The sequence below is a fragment of the Podarcis filfolensis genome (genome assembly GCF_964270895.1).
Source record: "Podarcis filfolensis genome assembly, chromosome: 17".
In the NCBI taxonomy this organism is placed as follows: domain Eukaryota; kingdom Metazoa; phylum Chordata; class Lepidosauria; order Squamata; family Lacertidae; genus Podarcis; species Podarcis filfolensis.
The window spans coordinates 9,894,111-9,915,395 of record NC_139621.1 but is presented as its reverse complement, the minus strand read 5'-3'; the positions used below and the strand labels follow the sequence as shown (position 1 = coordinate 9,915,395).

General features: G+C 46.5%; 2 protein-coding genes across 12 annotated transcripts in view; one reads left to right on the top strand and one right to left on the bottom strand.

Moving 5' to 3' along the window:
* The window catches only part of DOCK6 (dedicator of cytokinesis 6), a 94,656-nt gene extending 90,513 nt beyond the window's left edge, over nt 1-4,143 (bottom strand). For 6 of the 10 annotated variants that reach the window (XR_014542962.1, XR_014542963.1, XM_083592671.1 and 3 more), the window contains exon 1: nt 3,858-4,026. Coding sequence is in view for 6 of the 10 variants with exons in the window: in XM_083592671.1 (XP_083448797.1) it covers nt 3,858-3,901 (44 nt within the window). In the remaining 4 variants the exon portion in view is untranslated. Of the gene's footprint in view, nt 1-3,857 lie in introns of all 10 variants that reach the window. The other 4 variants (XR_014542960.1, XR_014542961.1, XM_083592673.1 and 1 more) reach the window with 1 other exon arrangement.
* A 112-nt stretch (nt 4,144-4,255) lies between these two features.
* The window catches only part of TSPAN16 (tetraspanin 16), a 53,866-nt gene continuing 36,836 nt past the window's right edge, over nt 4,256-21,285 (top strand). The window contains exons 1-4 of one of the 2 annotated variants that reach the window (XM_083594025.1): nt 4,256-4,337; nt 8,258-8,451; nt 14,343-14,409; nt 15,994-16,200. In XM_083594025.1, coding sequence (XP_083450151.1) covers nt 14,353-14,409; nt 15,994-16,200 — 264 coding nt within the window. In that variant the 5' untranslated portion in view covers nt 4,256-4,337; nt 8,258-8,451; nt 14,343-14,352. Of the gene's footprint in view, nt 4,338-8,257; nt 8,452-14,285; nt 14,410-15,993; nt 16,201-21,285 lie in introns of both variants that reach the window. The other variant, XM_083594024.1, reaches the window with a different exon arrangement.

Below are 21,285 nucleotides of genomic sequence, written 5' to 3'. Positions count from 1 at the left end.
CCAACTAAAGCATCCTCACTTTCTTTCTTTCTTTTTCTTTTTTCTTTATTTACTGTATGCTCTGTGAAGCTAAGTCAGTGCAGGTAAGTAACGCAATGAGTATACAAAGGTAAATGATGCTACACTTATAACCCAACATCTATAAGCAGAATACAGTATAGCAATAGTAACAAACATTCCATCCGCTTAAAAGTTTGCCAGGATAGTTTGGGGGAGGGGTTATCACTGTTAAAATTATGAGACTTGAGAATCCGAACCATCAATTAGCATTAACACTCATTTATGAGCTGCCTTAAAGCCACTGGTTCATCTAGAACTATGTCCAGTACTCAAAAGGTTTCCAACAGGGGTCTTTCCCACCCTTACCAGCTGATGCAAAGGAACAACCTGCTTGCAAATGAGGCTCTCTGTCATTGTGCTAGGGCCCCTCACGTTTTGATAGCTGAAGTACACATTTTTCTGAATTATAATTGGAGGCACATTCCAAGTCTGCAGCTCAAAAAGTTTGTAAGAGTATACATTCTCATCTTTCTGTGTTTCCTAATAAGTCACTGATCTGAGTGTGTTTTCAGAATAGAAGGACAAGGCCAGAACAGTGTATCATGCAGAGACACAGCAGACAGATTCTCCTAGTAGACTCATGGGAGCTTCTACTCATATAATCACAGACTCATAGAATTGTAGAGTTGGACGGAACCCTGAGGGTTATCTAGTCCAACTCCCTGCAATGCAGGAATATACAGATGGTCATATGGTGATCAAACCCACAACATTGGCATTTTCAGCACCATGTTCTAACCAACTGAGCTACGAGTCATTCACTATGTTAGCAAAATGAGTGCTATAGCATGTGGGCACATTTGTAACCAAAAAAGGGGGGAGAACAGAGTGGGAAAAGGCTATCTATTGGGGGGGAGGTTAGGGTCCATATGATCACCCACATCCCCACCCCCACTGCAAGCCACAAAAGGTCACAGAGGTTGAGGACTAGTGACTTGCTTAAGGATGCTTAGTAAGTTTGTAGCAATAGTAGGACTTCAAGCAGCTCTCTTAACCACAATCTTGTACTAGCTCTCAAAACAGATAATAAAAATGACCATTACAATTCATTAAACAACAGTATATTCTACTATCACCTATTTCACTGTTGAAAAATATCCTACAGATTCATATCGTTAAACATCTACTTATTTCACAGATCCACACACTGAAGTATATGGACAACCTTGATTTTGAATAACACTTTATTTATTCATTCATTCATTCATTCATTCATTCATTCATATTCAGGCTACCAGTATAGTATGGACATACACATTTTTAGTAGTCTGCAGAAAAACTTTCCCTACAAACAAATGTATGCATGTGCTTCGTTTGCTAAAAAGCTACTTGTTTCTTGTTTCTACTTCAAGTTAAAAACTTGAAGCTAATTATTAAAAGCTTAGCCTTGCCTTGACTTGCTAAGAAGCTCCCATTTGTTTATCAAAAAAAGAACCTTTTAAACTATGTATGTAGAGCAGAGATGGAGTGAAAGAGGATACCATGTCTTCACCCCCAGTTAACTCCAAGAAAAAGGGAAAATTAAGATACATAGTGTACAATATATGCCATGCTATCAATCAGAATGAGTACAGCAGATTGACACTGAAAATCTATAATCTGATTCTGGTAGTCTCACACTCTACCTCCCTGAAAGTTACCGTATGTCTGTCTGTCTCTCTCCCTACTGCTCCTGTCATGTGAACTCAACCAATTCAAAGTAGCTTCACTTTATGAGGATGGGGAATATGGAAGATGTTTACACATTCATCTATCACAAGAATAGGCAATCCGTTTTGCCTCCACCTCCATAAAGGTGATAATCTGCTGTACCCTTGTTTATAGGGCTGTTGTTCCACCATGAAGTATATTTCTTCTGAAAGGCAAATCAAGCCCTCCCTCTGTTCCACTACTTCTGGTGGAAAAATGGGAGTGTACAGATGAAGAAGAGACCATTAGAACAGCAACAAGAAAGGGAGTGTGGCAATGCATTTAACAGTTACATATACCGTCCCACTCATTTGTCATTAAAATATATTCAGCTTTGAAATGTACAGTGGTACCTCTGGTTACGTACTTAATTCGTTCCGGAGGTCTGTTCTTAACCTGAAACTGTTCTTAACCTGAAGCACCACTTTAGCTAATGGGGCCTCGGCCTGCTGCTGCGCCGCTGGAGCACGATTTCTGTTCCCATCCTGAAGCAAAGTTCTTAACCCAAGGTACTATTTCTGGGTTAGCGGAGTCTGTAACCTGAAGCGTATGTAACCTGAAGCATATGTAACCCGAGGTACCACTGTATTGTTTAACCCTTGCTACCTCTGTGGCCTCACCCATATTAAAATGCTAACATGTAAACTGCTTGGGATAGAGACCTGGCCTTTTGTATTACTCTGTAAGCTGTGTTGTTGCTGCTGCTGTTGTTTAGTCATGTCCGACTCTTCATGACCCCATGGACCAGAGCACACCAGGCACTCCTGTCTTCCACTGCCTCCCGCAGTTTGGTCAAACTCATGTTGTTAGCTTCAAGAACACTGTCCAACCATCTCGTCCTCCGTCATCCCCTTCTCCTCGTGCCCTCAATCTTTCCCAACATCAGGGTCTTTTCCAGGGAGTCTTCTCTTCTCATGAGGTGGCCTAAGTCCTGGAGCCTCAGCTTCAGGATCTGTCCTTCCAGTGAGCACTCGGGGCTGATTTCCTTAAGAATGGATAGGTTTGGTCTTCTTGCAGTCCATGGGACTCTCAAGAGTCTCCTCCAGCACCATAATTCAAAAGCATCAATTATTCGGGCAAGATACAGACTGAAAACAGCAGCAGTCACCCTGAATTTGAACAGGTGAGCACGCAAGATCGCATTCTTGTGTTGCAATGAATTAACCTAGAGTAGCCATTAGCACCTGCCCACACACCCCTCCAGAACTGAACCCATACCGAAAGTGATAGTGTCTGGATGGATGGGCTCACTGTTCTTATTCCTCTTTGACCTTACTTTAGTACACACAACCCCAAGACAAGAGTAACTTAGTAACTAGGAGCATCCATTCAGGTAGCTCATGCAGTGGCACTCAGAGCAGAAACAAAAAAGGGCAAGATCAGGGATGGTCAGTCTTTTGAACCACACTTACCTCCCCTACAACATACCAGCAAACCCCAAAAGTCTTAGCAGAAGCATGCACAGGCAAGGAACAATTTCCTGAGGACTAGTTTTTATTCCTTTCCTACCTCCCCCGCAACATACCAATGAACTGCTAGCAGCTTAGCGTTGGCATACATATAGGCAAGGGAGGAATACTACTACTACTACTACTACTACTACTACTAATAATAATAATAATAATAATAATTTATACCCTGTCCATCAGGCTGGGTTTCCCCAGCCACTTTTCGGAGGACTAGTAGATTTCATGGGCATTCCCAAGGCTGGGCTTTCATTTGTTTCCGGGAGTGTGGAAGGAGAAAGAGAAATGCAAAAGCAAGAGAACCTTTGGAATCCTAGACTCTATATGGAAGGGTCGAGCTGGACGGGACCCAGAGGATCACTTGGTCCAGGCCCCCTGCAATGCAGGAATCTCAACCAGATCATCCCTGGAAACCTCCAAGGGAGGCGAGTCCGCCACTTCTCGTGGGAGCCCGTTCCGCTGCCGAACAGCTGAGCGACTGAGGGAGGGGTCGGGTTGGCCACCCTCACACCCCCCCCGCTCGCCAGCCGCTGAGCCCCGGGGTAGGAAGCCCCGCCATCCCCTCGACCCCGGTCGGCTGCTGGTGCGCGAACCCGCCCGCCCTCCCCCTCGCTTGCCCTCCTCTCTCCCGTCGCCCCTCACCGGTTAATGCGGTGCGCGAAGGCCCTCCGCTCTGCAGCCGCCATTCCGCCTTGGCGTCGCCCGCGCCCGGCGCGCCTTCGGCTCTGGGGCGGCTTCCCTCAGAAGGTGCCTGGGCGCCCCTCCGCTTCTCCGGCGCAGCCTCGCGCCAGGGAAGGAGCGGCCGGCCGAGGAGGAGGAGGAGGGGGTGGGACCCCGTCCCCGAAGCCCCGCCTCGGAGGCCAGGGCCGCCCCTGGCGGCTGAGGAGGCCGAGGCAACCCCAGCCTCTCTCTTTCCCTCGCTCGCTTTCTCCCGTCGGCCTCGGGATCGTTGCCTGAGGGAGGGCGGGAACGGCGCGAGGCAGGATGGGGCGGCCTTCTTTCCTTCCCTCAGTCGGGATCCTGCCCGGCGGCAGGTGCCTCAGGTTGCCTCCGTGGCAGGGCCGGCCCACCCTAGAGGCGAGCTGAGGTAGCTGCCTCAGGCGGCAGGGTTCGCAGGAGCAGGTGCGGACTCTGGTTATAGGGCACCCTTCGAGAGGACAAGTTTTGTATTCAAAATATTGTATATTTTGATTTTGTTCTGTGAACCACCTTGAGACTTCCAGGTATAGGGTGGTATATAAATGCTCTATATATTGAATTTATATAGTCATACCTCGGGTTGAAGTAGCTTCAGGTTAAGAGTTGCGCTCTGTGGCGACCCAGAAGTAACAGAGCGCGCTACTTCCGTGTTTTGCCGCTCATGCATGCGCAGACGCTCAAAATGACGTCACGCACATGCGTGGAAGTGAATTGCGACGCGCAGTCGCAGGTTACGCTCTGCTCAGGATGCGAACGGGGCTCTGGAACAGATCCCATTCACATCCAGAGGTACCACTGTACTGCCTTATACCCTATTACATAAATATAGATAGGCATACATACATACACAGTGCTTTTTTCTTAAAAAATGTTTGGGGTACTCTCATTTTCCTACTCATATTGAAATACTGCCCCTCAATGAGGCCAAACTTAGATTTTCAAAATGTTTAGGGGTATGTGTACCCCTTCGTCCCCCCAGGAAAAGCACTGGGGTGGGTGGGTGTACACACACACACATACATACACATACCAAGGAGTTCAAGGTGGTGTGCACATGGTTCTCCTCATTTCATGGTTCTCCTCATTTCATGGTTCTCCTCATTTCATCCTCACAACAACCCTGTGAGGTAGGTTGGGCTGAAAAGATGGCTGGCCTAAGGTCCCCGAGGGAGCTTCATGGCTGAGTGGAGATTTGAACCCCGCTCTTCCAGGTCATATGTTCCAACACATCGTGCCACACTGGCTCTTATTTAGTCTCTCCCCCCCCCCCATATTTCTTATTTGCACACACAAAATCCTTTTTAAATTTATTATTACTTTGCGCCCTTGATCCAGAAGCTGCAGTTTGGCACAGAATGCTGCAGCACGACTGTGGACAGGCTTTGTCAGCGGGTAGCAGCCGTGCTCAGAGGTCTGTGCTGGTTGCTGATTTGCTACCGTGCCAAGTTACTGTTAGCATGTAAACCCCATAAGAACCTGGAGCCGGTTTACCTATGAGATCGCCTTACCCTACATAACACCCATTCGACTGCTTTGATTAGTGGAATTGACGCTACTACAGGTGCCATGTAATACCCATTCCGCATTTGTAAGAACACAATGATTTAGTGTGGCAGCACCTACACTTGGTAACTTCCTGTCTATTGAGATCAAGCAGGTCTCTAACATCAGGGCACAATGAAAGTATCAGATTCTATCTGTCTGACTTTAACCTGGAAGTAACTGCAAGGGTGGCTGAGTTTTTGTCAATAGTATCTCTTAGAGAATCGCCAATGAAAATTCTTGTTATTACATATTTTACATGGCTGTTTATATGTATATATTTTAAAAATTGTATATATAGATGTTTTATGATGCCCTATATTTGTAATGCCTAATAAAGGTTTGGCAAAGTAAATGATCAAGGAGGCACCTTGTACGTTTTTCGGCACCTGCTAAAAAAACTCTTGTTTAGAGAAAAATACCCAGCTGCTTAGAAAGCCAAGGTAATTTTAATCTGCTTTAGTATTTTAACTTTTGTGTGTTTTAAAAGTATGGTTGTGATGTTTTCTCGATTTTGTTGTTTTATCTTTGTGTAAACCGCTTTGAGGTATTTTTTTACAATCATGTCTTCTAGTGGAGACTTATCAAGCAGACCCTGTCTTTGAGCACTCTTTCACACTTTTATCTAATTATCCAAATTAAAGCTTCAGTTCATGGCTTCAGAGCTGGGCCTAAGTTTTGATCGCTGGCATCTTTTAAACTTATTTTTCAAAAAAACACAATTCTGTTTCTATTTTCTTCTTAGGATTTGCCTCAAGTCAAATGTCTCCACTAGATGGAGACTTAACCATTAAAATGCTTTGAATTGTTCACATAGCAAGAGTCAGTCAAATGTAAAACTTGTAGACTTGTAGACAGAGATAGATAAATAATTACATGGGATCCGAATCAAAGTTTGTTAATATGTTCAAGTTTAAATGCAAGTTGTTAAACTAAAAACATTTGAATTGTGAAAACTAAATTTCACACGTATGCAAGCTTCAGGACAGCTCTTTTAAGCTTGTATCTAAAGTAAAATTGCATGTACTATTTTACTAACAGTTTTAAATATGAGTTATAAAAATAAGAATATATGTTAAAGAACTCCCTAGACTAGAAGATATTTTGAGTTCAGTTGTCATATTTATTTTCATTTTTAAAAAATGGTTGAAAGGGTGGAGAAATCCCCAGCAACAGTCATTCAGGTGTGTACTGAAACACCTGTGCATTTCTGATTCCCTTTCTAAATCCAGGTTGTCAGGTGTTTTACTTTTTATACCAGAAGCCTGTGTGTAAATCATTTTCCATCTCTATTTGTAACAAAGCTTGGTTCTCATGCTCTCCTCCTTACCTGGGATATTAGTTTGGTTATAGGGGATTCCATATGTATAAATGCCCAATTAGCATTTAGGATTCAAATTATGAGTTTCCCCCACAACATCCTTTTTAAAAATGGGGTGTTGGAAGTTTCTGCTGTTATAGGAATTCTAAGGTCTCTCATATCTATCTATCTATCTATCTATCTATCTATCTATCTATCTAAATAAATAAAATGTTCATAAATTTACAATGCAAACACATACATAAGTATATAAACCATTTGTCTGAAATAGTACAGGAGATCAATCTTGAAACCATTTTGACTCTCCCAAACTGACCTCAAATATGTGTGTATGAATAGGGTGAGCCTGTGACCTGGTTTCAGGAATTAAAGCATTTACCATCACAAAAGATTGCCAGGCCTGCCCAGGTAGAGCAATGATTGACCATTGTCAGGTTTCCTGGCGGACAGGATTTCTGTAGTAGACTACCCCCCCTCCCGTGATGTATTTCTGCTGCGGACCGCCTTCTTCTGTGATGTATGTATGATGTTTTTTGGGGTGGTCTTGAGCTACAGGGTGGGCAATTTCAAAAGTCTATATAAGAGGTTGCGCAGTATTGTTCTGGGTTCCTCTCCTCCCTCCCTGTGTGGGGTGAGTAGGGGACCCTGTTGCAACAGTTTAATAAAGATCATGCTTACTAGCTGCTCTGCTTTGCTTCTCAATATTCTCGGGTTGGTCTCTGTTATTTTCTCCTACCGAAAGAGAACCTACCTAAGGACTCTATACGGGCTCTTGGATACCCCATAAGGAAAAGGGAGCTGTTTTTTCTTATAACACTACCCTAAAAGGAACACCCTGTGTCATCATTACATTCGTGGTGATGCAGAGCACACTCCACAATGGCATCTACCACAGAGGCATGCAACGACAAACTGGAACGCATCTTAACCACAACTTGTGTGTCGCCTTTTGATTGTAACGTTACAGTATATGGGTGTCAAGGTGCCTCTTGTATAGGGACTGGCTCTATAGGGCCCTGGGCCCTTCACCCAAATAAAATGTTTAGGGGGGGTGCATACACCACAATATTTTCTGCAAGTTGCCAACTTCCTCCCTCACAACTGTGGGCAGCCACCTCCCCACTAGCCGGAAGCTGCCCTCTTTTTCCTGGCTTGGCTCCCCACAGCGGAGGAAGGTGGTGCGGGGAGAGAAGAGCAGGAGGGGGAGAGGCCCCTCCCCATATTTTCTTCAAGTTGGCACCTATGGCCTCTTGTGCTCATATATTTACAAAGCGCCTTTGACATTGCCTATAGCTGTAATGTGAGCAATAACAGTCAGAATTTCCAAAGTCTGATAAGATATTTGGGTGCAGCTCCACCAGGGATAGCCAAGCCACTTGGGCGCAAATATAAACCAGCAGTTCCTTGGGTTTTGAAAAGAAAGGGTTAAGGAACTGTCTCATCTCCCGGGACTGCTATGTAATCGCCTCCCTCTTCCCAGGCTGGGAGTTAAGGAGCAAAGAGGAGAAGAGACAAAACTGTCGCAGAACCAGGTGCAGGGCAGGGAGAGAAAGTACAGCTCTAGGCAGCAGGAATATGGGTGCCTGTTAAGTAGCTGGCCACACCCTGAAAACCAGGAGCACAGGAGGTGGTGGGGGCACAGCGGCACATTTCATAGCTGAAAACCATCTAAAGGTAAGTTGAGTAGAACAGCTGCTTCACCTGGATACGTTGAAATGAGTGCAAAGTGTTGAATTTCTATTGAAAGATGTGCTGGGCCAGATCTAGAGTGCCCTGACAGAAAGAAGGGCAGCAAGGCACCTCCATGTTTAAGAGCTGTATGATAAGACAAAAATCAGCAGGAGTTGCCAATGAATTTTAGTGAAGTAGCTGCTTGGACACTGTGATTCAAAGCATAGTACCCAGTCTGCCCAGTCCTACATCTAATCTGATCTCTGGTTGACATGGACTATTATCACATGGAGTTATACCTCTGTTTTCCTTTACCTAAGGATGGGGGTCCCATCAGAAGCGGGTTAATAAAGGCAAGGCAGCAGGGGAAGACTGTAAAACTGAACAGATATGTGGTATGTCAGTGTTTCTTGACACCAGTATCTGGCCTCTGGAGCAGTTTAAGGTGCTTGTGAGATTGCCAACTCTCAAGTAGAGTTACCAGCTTCCTTCCCAGCCCCTGTAGATGTGCCTTTAATAGCAGCTTTATCTGCAGATATTAACAGGTGATAATGTTCATCACATTGCTTTGTTAAGTTTGACCTGCTGATTTCTGCAGCTCAAACAAGTAGAAGTGAGGGGTGCAAATCAAGCAGCCCTACTTTGAAGTTCTCAGGGTCTTTTCCTTTCTCAGTCCTGGTCTAACTTGGGGAATCAGTGCAGTAGTTGGGGTGCTTTAGGTTAAGCCAGACTGGCTCAGGGGAGAGATTGAACTAGCAGTTTCACAGAGACGTGCCCTCTCTTTCTTCAAATAGATGGGATCAGGCTTGAGGACATGCTGTCCAGAATTATTCTTCCGTCAGAGTTTGGTTAATGTTTGCTTGCTGCATACTAAGACTTCAGTCAATGATTGTGTAGCCCAGTCAACCGTTGCAGCCTTAGACTTCTAGCTACAAAGCGAAAGTTGGTGATTAGTCAGCATAAAAGTTCTAAACAGAACTCAGCAGGGACATTTCATGAGGAACTGAGGTTTATCTGCACCTGCACCCCAAAACGAGCTTTGTCCCCCTCATATCATATATCTTCATAACTGGCAGACTCTCCCCTTTGAGATCCACAACCATTCTCAGCAATGAAAATAATTGGTTTTGCACACCTGGATGCACATGACATTTTACAAATAAGTAACTGGGAGTGTGCAAGCCAAATTAAGGTTTGGGCTGCTCCATATCATACCCCTCCTACAGGAGAGAGTCCTCTACAGATGATGAAGAAGAAGAGTTTGGATTTGATATCCCGCTTTATCACTACCCGAAGGAGTCTCAAAGCGGCTAACATTCTCCTTTCCCTTCCTCCCCCACAACAAACACTCTGTGAGGTGAGTGGGGCTGAGAGACTTCAAAGAAGTGTGACTAGCCCAAGGTCACCCAGCAGCTGCATGTGGAGGAGCGGGGACGCGAACCTGGTTCACCAGATTATGAGTCTGCCGCTCTTAACCACTACACCACACTGGCTCTCCAAGAATTGTGCTTGGCCCAGTGCTTTGTTTAGTTACAAGATACCATGAAGCACAACATCTCATGTCTACTATAGCCTGAATATGTATACATGGATAAGGAACTGGATTGTGCACCCCACAATAAGCGTTGGGCCAGAATTCTCTGGCTATGGCATATTATGCAATGGGCCAAAGCTTTTGTAGGGGGACAGTTCCTTTTTAAGTTTTCCAATGGAGCTGTGCTCCAAGCTCTTACACAGATAACAAACTAGGAACTAGGAACTATAATCTTGTCCCATAGATTCTATTAGGTTCATGTGAGCCAACTTCTAGAGGCCAAGGGGTCTTCAGCCCCTCCAAAAATATTTGAGGGTGCTGCCTCCCCCCAAAGTTGATGGGCATTGCCATTCACCAGCCACCACTGAAAAGCACCCAGTGGTCCAGCAGGGAGGGCTATGAATTATGGCATAGCTGCGATGGGCCAGTGAAGGACACTTCTAAACCACTGGGCCCTCAGCTAGTGCCCAGTCTGGTCCTGACCGGATTGCATGCCTTATCACTGAATCATCCCATATAGACCCAATATAACAAGGAGCAGATATGTAATTCTCTCAGTAGCAGTTTCAAGGGTTGACATTTGTGTGGGTTTAGTGAGGTGTTTTAAGAGTCCATCAAGGGAATGCAAGTTAGGGGAATGTTAAGTCAGGGGAAGGGAAGGCTGGGTCAGAGTCTGTGGGAATAGTTCATATGCAGGCCAAGGAGCCAAAGTTGGAGAACAGTAGTTTTGACAACTAGCAGTGGTAGCCCCCAAAATCTCCTAGGCTAGGGGTGAGGAAGCTCTGCCCCAAATGCAGCCCCCGAAGCCTGCCTGTCTTGCCCAGGGACTCCCCAAATCATGCTCCCATACCAGCTGGACCCACTCTTCCCAGGCCACACCCCACTGACCCTGATTCACACCTTCCTGTTGTGATGTGGCTATTTTGTGGTGCCTCTAATGCTCTTAAAACCTTTTTAAATACGTTTGAATTTTGTCTTTCTTTGCATTGTTATTAACACTTTGCTGTTTGCTGCCCTGGGCTCCTTTGGGAGCGTGGGAGGGTTAGAAATGTAATTAATAAAATGCTATAAAATAATGCATAGTTCCATTCCAAGAGACCCTGCAGAGAACCCTGGGAAAGGATGCTTCCTTTGTCAGGCCTCCAAGCCAGGCACCCGGTTGAGGCTTTTGCTTCCTGTTCTGCAGGATGCATCAAGTGTGCTCAGCAGCGAAGGCTCCTGGTGGAGATTCCTCTGAGAAACCAAAGCCAGGCACTTCCGAGAAAAGAACAGTTGCTGCTGTGCTGCTAAGCAACAGCTTGGCTTGTCTTCAGCAACAAGGAAAACAAGGGCCCAAGCTGAGCAACAAAAGGACGCTGGCAAAATGGCCCAGCAAAGCCATAAATGCAGTTGTTGCCAGCAGTCTGGTGGCAGGCTGTCCTCACCCTCTTGGAGACCTCAATCCAGAACCAACACACTCCATGTCTGGATTTAGGTACAGCCACTGCAGCCTTGACTGAGGGGGTCTTACAACCATTCAGAAATCTTCCAAGGAAGATATGGGGATGTTTGACACATGTGAGGGCTAGAACTTAGCTGTTTGCCTTGCTTTCAGAGTTGCTGTGCAATAAGCATGTAGGAGACCAATACGTGATAACTAATCTGATGTGTGCAGACAGCTACACAGGCACTTGGTATAACGTCCCTGGCTCTGAAATGGTTTGTAGCAGGTTGGAAATCCCAGGGAAGGGATACCAAATGAATACAGGTGTGGCAAGACATGGTCAAAAGGAAAAGGGAGGCCTTGACAAACTTAATGGGGAGTGGCTATAGCAGTGATGTCACTTGACCAACTTTTCAGTGACAAAAAGTAAAAAAAAGTAAATGGCCCCTGGACGATTACATTCTGTCAAAGGCGACTATGGGGTTGCGGCGCACATCTCCGCTCCTCCACCTACAGCTGCTGGGTGACCTTGGGCCAGTCACACTTCTTTGAAGTCTCTCAGCCCCACTCACCTCACAGAGTGTTTGTTGTGGGGGAGGAAGGGAAAGGAGAATGTTAGCCGCTTTGAGACTCCTGAAGGGGAGTGAAAGGTGGGATATCAAATCCAAACTCCTCCTCCTCCTCCTCCTCCTCCTCCTCCTCCTCCTCCTCCTCCCCCTCCTCCTCTTCTTCTTCTTCTTCTTCTTCTTCTTCTTCTTCTTCTTCTGTGGTTTAGACCACAGCACCACCCGCATAGCCAACTTTCTTGTTCCCACCACAGAGTGGCCGAAATCCTGTCTGATTGGTAACTGGGCACATCTGTCCTCTGCTACCAACTTTGCAGACGAAAACATAACTCATCAAGATTGGGTCAGCCCGACGCGCTATGCGTCTTAGTTGTAGTCACAACATTGTGATACTGGAGACTCAGCAGTGTGTGTGTGTGTATGTCCCCAAACAGCATTGCTTGCTGGTGTGGAAGGTTTGTTCCCATGTTCATTCCCATCAAGGGCCTTTCCTGCCGCTTGTGTCTTTGCTCAGTGGATGATGTGGTTGTAACCCCTTTTGCTGAGTGATTCAGACATATTTCCTTAATAATAATAATAATAATAAGAAGAAGAAGAAGAAGAAGAAGAAGAAGAAGAAGAAGAAGAAGAAGTAGTTATTATTTATACCCCGCCCATCTGGCTGGGTTTCCCCAGCCACTCTGGGCGGCTTTCAACATAATATTAAAATACAATAATCTATTAAACATTAAAAGCTTCCCTAAACAGGGCTGCCTTCAGAGGTCTTCTAAAAGTCTGGTAGTTATTTTTCTCTTTGACATCTGGTGGGAGGGTGTTCCACAGGGTGGGTGCCACCACCGAGAAGGCCCTCTGCCTGGTTCCCTGTAACCTCACTTCTCACAGTAAGGGAACCACCAGAAGGCCATCGGCGCTGGACCTCAGTGTCCGGGCAGAACGATGGGGGTGGAGACACTCCTCCTATTTCTAACTGCTAGCAATATTCAATTTTGCCACCACTAATACTTTTCTTTATCCTGCATCCGTCCTTCCCTGCAGGGGTGCCAACTTGAATAAAATATTGGGGGGGGGGCTAGGCAAGCCCTGCACCACATAATTGATTACATGATGTGGTGCACACACACCATTTGAATGGCAATGCCCATCAAGTGGGGAGGGGGAATCCCCTCAAATATTTTATGGGGGTCCCAAAGACCGCCTCAGCCCTTAGGAGTTGGCCCGTATGCTTCCCCTTGAACTTGAGTGTCAAGTTCAGATTTAATTATAATTGTCAAATTAGATTCAGAGAATTGCTTTGGAATACTGATTAGCATTACAAATGCCAAGCTGCGGATCCCTCAAAATAAACTGCAGATTCACAACTAGCAGGTGCTCAGCTAAGCAGCTGCCTCTGAAAACTTTTCATGACCAGAACACCGCAGGGCTGGCTGATGCTTCACCCTGCTGGTTTTTTAAATTTTATTTTAAGTAACCACGTGGCAAAATAAAAGAAACATTAAATATTGGGTCCTCTCTTGGCCGTCATGCCAATGGCAAATATCAGGTGAGGTCTATGCAGCAGATTGGAACTCCGTTGAGATTTCACTATGAAACAACTGCAGTGACAATCTCAGGACTGTGGTCAACAGCTAAGCATGGGTTTTGCTTATTCTCTTAGCTTCATCCCTTTCAGCATCCTGAAAGAATTGCCTTGGAAGGAAGCTGCAATTAACCCAGCAAGCACATGTATGGGCAGCTAGCCTAGTGGTGGGCAGCTTAGCAGCTTAGGGACTCAGCCTTTCCCCCACTGCACTCCTGGAGAAGAAAGGGTCAAAGTGAGCAGATAGGAAGGAAAACAAATGTTCAAGAGGATGAACCACCCACTCTCACTAGTAAGTGCTGTTGTTTCTCACCTCACTCCAATTTTCATGCAGTAGAAGGGTGAAGATGGGAAATGGTTGCTTGATTTGCTAGCAAGCAATGGAAGATGTTGGGTTGGGGTCAGGGATGCTAACCTGAAGAAAATAGTGGGGCAGGTAAGCCCTGCCCTGCACATTCGATCATATGTCGCAGCTCACACACACCATTTGAATGGCAATGCCACTTGAATGGCAATAAACTTTAGGGCCCCCCCAGATCAGTCAAATATTTTATGGGGGGCGGAATCTCAGCTTCTAGGAGTTGGCTCCTATGGTGGGGGGTGGGATGAGCAGTTAACCTTCCAACACCTATTCCTGTCCAAAACAAGCTGCCTGTAGAAGTAGCTGCTGCTGACCTAGCCAAAGCCAGCGTTACTTACCTGTGTAAATGTCAGCTCTTCTGTGGTCTCTTCACCTAGATGACAAACTCAGGACTGGTCAATGGCTAAGCAATGGCTTCATCTCTGCTGCTACAGGTGCAGAAAGATGGTTTGCTTCTCCCTTCTGAAGGTGATGATGTTTGTATTCAACGGCATAATATTTGTGAGTATGCAAGGTGGATGGTGAGTATGCAAGGTGGATGGGATGCGGGTGGCGCTGTGGGTTAAATCACAGAGCCTAGGACTTGCCGATCAGAAGGTCGGTGGTTCGAATCCCCGCGATGGGGTGAGCTCCTGTTGCTCGGTCCCTGCTCCTGCCAACCTAGCAGTTCGAAAGCACGTCAAAATGCAAGTAGATAAATAGGTACCGCTCCAGCAGGAAGGTAAACGGCGTTTTTATGCGCTGCTCTGGTTCTCCGGAAGCAGCATGCTGGCCACATGACCCAGAAGCTGTATGCCGTCTCCCTCGGCCAATAAAGCGAGATGAGCGCCGCAACCCCAGAGTCGGTCACAACTGGACCTAATGGTCAGGGGTCCCTTTACCTTTACCTTAAGGTGGATGGTAGCCCAGGATGGCACGGCTGGGTGGGCCAAGCAGTGGAACAAATTCATAAACATTCCATGATTTTTTAAGGGCACAGCTAAATGTTGCAAAAGGGACGCGGGTGGCGCTGTGGGTTAAACCACTGAGCCTAGGGCTTGCCGATCAGAAGGTTGGCGGTTCCAATCCCTGTGACGGGGTGAGCTCCCGTTGCTCGGTCCCAGCTCCTGCCAACCTAGCAGTTCGAAAGCACATCAAAGTGCAAGTAGATAAATAGGTACCGCTCCGGCGGGAAGGTAAACGGCGTTTCCATGCGCTGCTCTGGTTCGCCAGAAGTGGCTTAGTCATGCTGGCCACATGACCCGGAAGCTGTACGCCAGCTCCCTCGGCCAATAAAGCGAGATGAGCGCCACAACCCCAGAGTCAGTCATGACTGGACCTGATGGTCAGGGGTCCCTTTACCTTTAAATGTTGCAAAGACAAACCCACACAATTCCATTCAACTGCATATGTCTTTTATAACGGGGCATTCACTGGGGAGAAATAGTGATAGGAAGGGATGCAAATGCACCCCCAGGCTTATTGTATTGTCTTCCGCACCCCCTCAACTAGACACAAAGGCCAGTAAAAAAAGGCAAACTGTGTGGGAAACATAGGTTGGGGATATTCACCTGGGAGAATTGGCCAGTGGAAAAATGGTTAAGCCCCCTTTCCTACCTGCAGATCTTTCCCTGCAGATGCCCCAAGCCCTGCATTTACTGGCATACATGTGATTAGGTAAAGGGTAAAGGGACCCCTGACCTTTAGGTCCAGTCATGGCTGACTCTGGGGTTGCGGCGCTCATCTTGCTTTATTGGCCGAGGGAGCCGGCGTACAGCTTCCGGGTCATGTGGCCAGCATGACTAAGCTGCTTCTGGTGAACTAGAGCAGCGCACGGAAAAGCCATTTACCTTCCCGCCGGAGTGGTACCTATTTATCTACTTGCACTTTGACATGCTTTCGAACTGCTAGGTTGGCAGGAACATGTGATTAGAAACATGTTTTAACATGTTAACATCCTCAAAAGTGGATGTTAAGAGTTAAGGAAGCTGGAAACCGCTTTATATGTATAAAAGCTAGCGGAATGGCAGAGTTCACTGCAGAATGACAGCTTCCTAGATGAGAAATGGCATCTTCTTACCTCTGTTCTCTCCCTTGCCTGTCCAGCTGGGGGGCCTGGCTTTGCTGGGCATCGGCATCTGGGTGAAGGTGGACGGTGGTTCCTTTGCGAAGGTCCTGGGAGCTGCAGCTCCACAGTTAATGCAGCTGATTAACGTGGGCTACCTGCTAATTGCCGTTGGCACCTTCCTACTTCTCATGGGCTTCACAGGATGCTGGGGGGCTGTGAAGGAAAGCAAATGCCTGTTGCTTGTGGTAAGTGCCCTAATTAAAATTGGGAAGGAAACTCTCCCAGGGCCAGGCTTGGGTGTCATGGAACTTCTGCCTGGCTACAGGATTACACAAGGGCTTTTGCACATTCTGACTGAAATTTGTGCATCTGGGTCGTGTCTCTGAGTGTTAGCAGCAGCTAGTACACGAGTAGGCACACTAAGGCCCGGGGGCTGGATCCGGCCCAATCGCCTTCTAAATCCGGCCTGCGGACAGTCCGGGAATCAGTGTGTTTTTACATGAGTAGAATGTGTCCTTTGATTTAAAATGCATCTCTGGGTTATTTGTGGGGCATAGGAATTCGTTCATTTATATTTTTCTTCAAAACATAGTCCGGCCCCCCACAAGGTCTGAGGGACAGTAGATCAGCCCCCTGCTGAAAAAGTTTTCTGAGCCCTGAGCTAGTAGCTCCAATATGCCATCTTGCCTGGGGCTCCTAAGGGGTTGATGCATTTGGACAAGGTCCCTGACAGTGCTTTTTTCCAGGGGGAAAAAGGCGCCAGTATGCACCACACAAGGAAAGGTTCTTGGCACTGGCAGAAGAACGTGGGGGCGGGGGGAGCAGTCCACCCCGGGTGCCATTCTGGGGGGTGCCATCGCGTCTGCCCCCCCTGATGCACACCGCTCGCCACTCGCCCCCGTGATGTACGCCACGCCCCCACGACGCGCACCAGCCATGCCCCCGCCTGTTCGCTGCTCTGGGTGCCAGAGATATTCCTTTGCCACTGGCACTCGGACCCTGCCAGAGCATTGCGCTTCCCTCCTTAAGCTGGGCAAAAGCTTCCCAGGCTTTGTGAAAGTGGCAAGAGATGTCTGACAGGAGATCTTGCAGCCCTCCTGCCTCCTTTCCAAAGTTGGGCGAGCTTTGGGAAAGAGATGTGAGGCTCTGATTTGGGGTGGGGGGGGTTGCTGGTACTGCATACTACCAGAAAAAAGCACTGGTCCCTGCACTTCCTGATCTTTGTAGGAGTCCTCCCTGGCTTCCCTGCACACATTCCTCTCAGGTCAGTAACATGTAGAGCATTTAGCATGGATGGCTTTGAGCTGCAGTATCACCACACAGTTCTTTTAAATCAAGAATGTATATGATGCACAGCAAGAGATGAAATCCATCAGCTAGCACAGGCAGTTGTTGAACAGGAGAATACAGTGGTACCTCTGGTTATGTACTTAATTCGTTCCGGAGATCCGTTCTTAACCTGAAACTGTTCTTAACCTGAAGCACCACTTTAGCTAATGGGGCCTCCTGCTGCTGCCGTGCTGCCGGAGCACAATTTCTGTTCTCATCCTGAAGCAAAGTTCTTAACCCGAGGTACTATTTCTGGGTTACCGGAGTCTGTAACCTGAAGTGTCTGTAACCTGAAGCGTATGTAACCTGAGGTACCACTGTAAAAGGTAGCAAAAGGTTGATGGTGCTATGCTCAGCTATCTTGGAGTGCTTTCATGTGGAAGTATTTTTTGTGGAATCAGTGTTGCTCATGAATGCACATGTTTTTCACGGAGTCCACATGATGTAGTCATCATAAAAATGTCAGCCTATACATTTTTTACATTTAAGCCCCACTTCCCTTCCGTGGCACATGTAAACATCTGATGTGTAAAAATCTGACATGTAAAAATAACCCAAAATACACTGCCAATTTGAAAACGTGTTAGTGCATCTTGGGGGGCAGGAGTAGGCTTCATATTACACCAGTCAAATAAAACATCAGAATTAAAAAGTAAAAGTAAAAAAGAAATGGATGTTGCCCTCCCACAAAAACCTGATTTTTGCCCAGCGTGAAACATGATAACCAAAGCTGGTAATGGTTGCTGTTATGAACTTCCAGGGATTTTTTTAAAAAAAGGTTGTACACTTACACGTACAGAAAAACCTGCATGCGTGCATGCCCAGAACAGAGAAATTCTCCTGGAGGTTGGGGAAGGAGTGATTGAAGGAAGGGCCTAAAAAACACAGCCCAGGTATATTCTGTTAAGCTTCACTTGTTGGTAGGGATAGCATAGCGGAATAGCAATTAATATCCATGGCTAAAAAAACCCAGGAATGTGCAAAAGTGGAAGGAACTTGTCACAGAAAAACCTGGTCTTTATGACTCGTTTGTGATATAAGGCTCCCCTTTCAGAAGCACCCTATAAACTTTCAGTTATATTGAGAATGAGTGAAATCTGACCTTTTCCGTAGGTGCACATAGACTCTTTTGAAAGAAGAGCTTAGGATCTGCCACATTTGGCTCCCAGGAGGTCTGAACTAATTAGATTCAGCCAATGTTAACAAGACTCCCTTGGTCAGGTGGGCGGTGAACCTACTTCCTTTGAAGCTCTGAATTCACTGATCATGTTCATAAGTGGTACAAAGGCCTCTCTAACCTAAGTTATTTATAAAAGATCATAATATATAACCATCAGAGTTTTAAAACTTCAGAGGTAAACGGTCAGACATAATTTATAGATGACTTAATGGGCAACTGTGGATGTTATGCTAAACCATCGTTTAACATTTCGCGAACAAGCTGACTTGGGTTTATGCAGTGGCGTAGCGTGGGTTGTCAGCACCCGGGGCAAGGCAAGTAATTTGCACCCCCTAACCCATGGATTTGCGCCCCCTAACCCATGGATTTGCGCCCCCTAACCCTAACCCCCAGATGTTGCGCCCGGTGCGGCCGGCCCCCCCTGCACCCCCCATGCTACGCCACTGGGTTTATGTGCCCCCAGCCCTTCCCAGCGCAGCCACAAGCAGGAGCCTGGAAGCTGGTGAAAATGAATGGCAACGTTTTTCTCCCCCCAGACAAATTGTGGTGTATCTTTGTTTAAAACGAGCCAGCTTAAAACCATAAGATTCTGAAGCTGGCTTGTTTCTACATAGCTAAGATTAACCATAGTTTAGAAGCTGGGTGGCATTCTAAACAGTGTTTTTTTTTCAAATTCAGTGGTGAAAACTTTTCTTTTTTCATTTTTTTTAATTGGTTTTCCAAAATTTTTAGACAGACAAACAACCATACATCTTAACTGTACTTTATCCAATCTTAGTAACATTGTTAAGTGACTTCTTCAAATCCCCCTGGCTGAATTTCAGTGTATATCATTGTAACAGTTTTCCAAAACCGATTTTCTCATAAAATTAACTTAATCACTTAACCTCTTACTTTGTTTTCATTTTAACTTTAAACATATTATTCTCTAAAATTACATAATTAATTCCTAAGCCAATCTGGAATTTGCAAGTTTTTCCAATTAAGCTATCTTAGCATATTTAACTAAAGGTAAAGGGACCCCTGACCATTAGGTCCAGTCGTGGCCGACTCTGGGGTTGCAGCGCTCATCTCGCTTTATTGGCCAAGGGAGCCGGCATACAGCTTTCCGGGTCATGTGGCCAGCATGACTAAGCCGCTTCTGGCGAACCAGAGCAGTGCACGGAAACTCCGTTTACCTTCCCGCTGGAGTGGTACCTATTTATCTACTTGCACTTTGACGTGCTTTCGAACTGCTAGGTTGGCAGGAACAGGGCCCGAGCAACGGGAGCTCACCCCGTCACGGGGATTCGAACCGCTGACCTTCTGATCGGCAAGTCCTAGGCTCTGTGGTTTAACCCACAGCGCCACCCGTGTCCCATACTAAATAGTCTTTAAATTTCATCCATTCCTCCTGGTACTCCTCCTCCTCTTCCAGTCAGGTCAGCTAGCTCCGAAAAGTCCATCATCTTCATCTGCCATTCCTCCACTGTCGGGACTTCTTGTGATTTCCAATTCTTAGCTAACAAAATTTTAGCTGCAGTTGTGGGGAAACTTCTGATCTCTTTGTTGTGCTTGCGGCACAGGGTGTGGAAGGCCAAATTTCACTACAGCGTGTTCTCATGCTAAACAATGGGTAGGAAACCTTTTTCAGAGTGACAGCAATTAATCTAAATTTCACCTTTGTATAGTTGGCTAGTTTTACACACACTCAAATGCACCCCTTTATCTTCCACCCAGAGAAGTAACAGAGTTCAAAGACACATTGCAGTCAGGCAAAGACACTTGACGATGTGAAATAGGACCAGTGAGGGGTGCGGCAGAGGAGGTGTATCCTGAGTAGAGTCCCGAGGGCCAAATAAAGAAGTTTGGAGACCTGCATTTGGCTCACAGGCCTGAGGTTCCCCACCTCTGTACTAAACTATGGTCCGCTGAGATCTGTACTGGGGACTGGTGCTTTTAAACCTATTAAATTATCTGAGGTTAGATGTTAGCAGTGATGTGCCCAGGTTTGCCCTGTTATGTACTGAGTTGAATAGGATCCAAATGCAGCAGTCTGATTGGTCCTAGAACAATAGGATTCAGAATGCAGCAGTCTGATTGGTCCTAGAACAATAGGATTCAGAATGCAGCAGTCTGATTGGTCCTAGAACAATGCAGCAGTATGACTGGTCTGCAGGAACCACCCAGTCCAGCTCCAGGTGGAAGTGAATCCGCAACCTGATTGGCCTACAGGAGAATCCAGGAATTAACCAATCACGTGCGGCCCATTGTGTAAATAATGTATATAAAGCAGATATTGTGGGGGAACTTTCATTCCTCACCACTATGAGCTGAATAAAGAGCATGAAATCCACTCTTGACTCCGAGTATATTTCAGCCCATTACCTCAAATTGCATTGATGACTTTAAAAACAGTGTGAAAGTGGGACTTCCGGGTTAGCGCGAACGGCTAATGGCGGATTCCCTCCGAGCTCCGGAGGGAATCGGCTCTACAGGAGCTGGGTCTTGCTGCTGCGGCGACGCGGGGACCCTTAGAAATCACAGGCGCTGAAGCCTGTGAACCTGGTGACTCGGCGGGCACCATTTGCGCCCCCCCGACCTGCGAAGGAGCCTTTTTAAAGGCTTCGGAACGGGGGACGGGGTGAGCGGCGCGGTGCTGAGAGTCGACTGCTCCTCCTGTGGAGTGAAGCCATGGTCGGAGAGGGCTGACTTCTTCTTGTGAACAATTGGACTCTAAAAGTAACAACCCGTGAGTAGTACGGAAATTGGACTTGTCAAGGAAATTTTCTTTTGAATTTGGTACGATCGGGGAAGGTGCAAACAGGAAGTCCACCTCCCC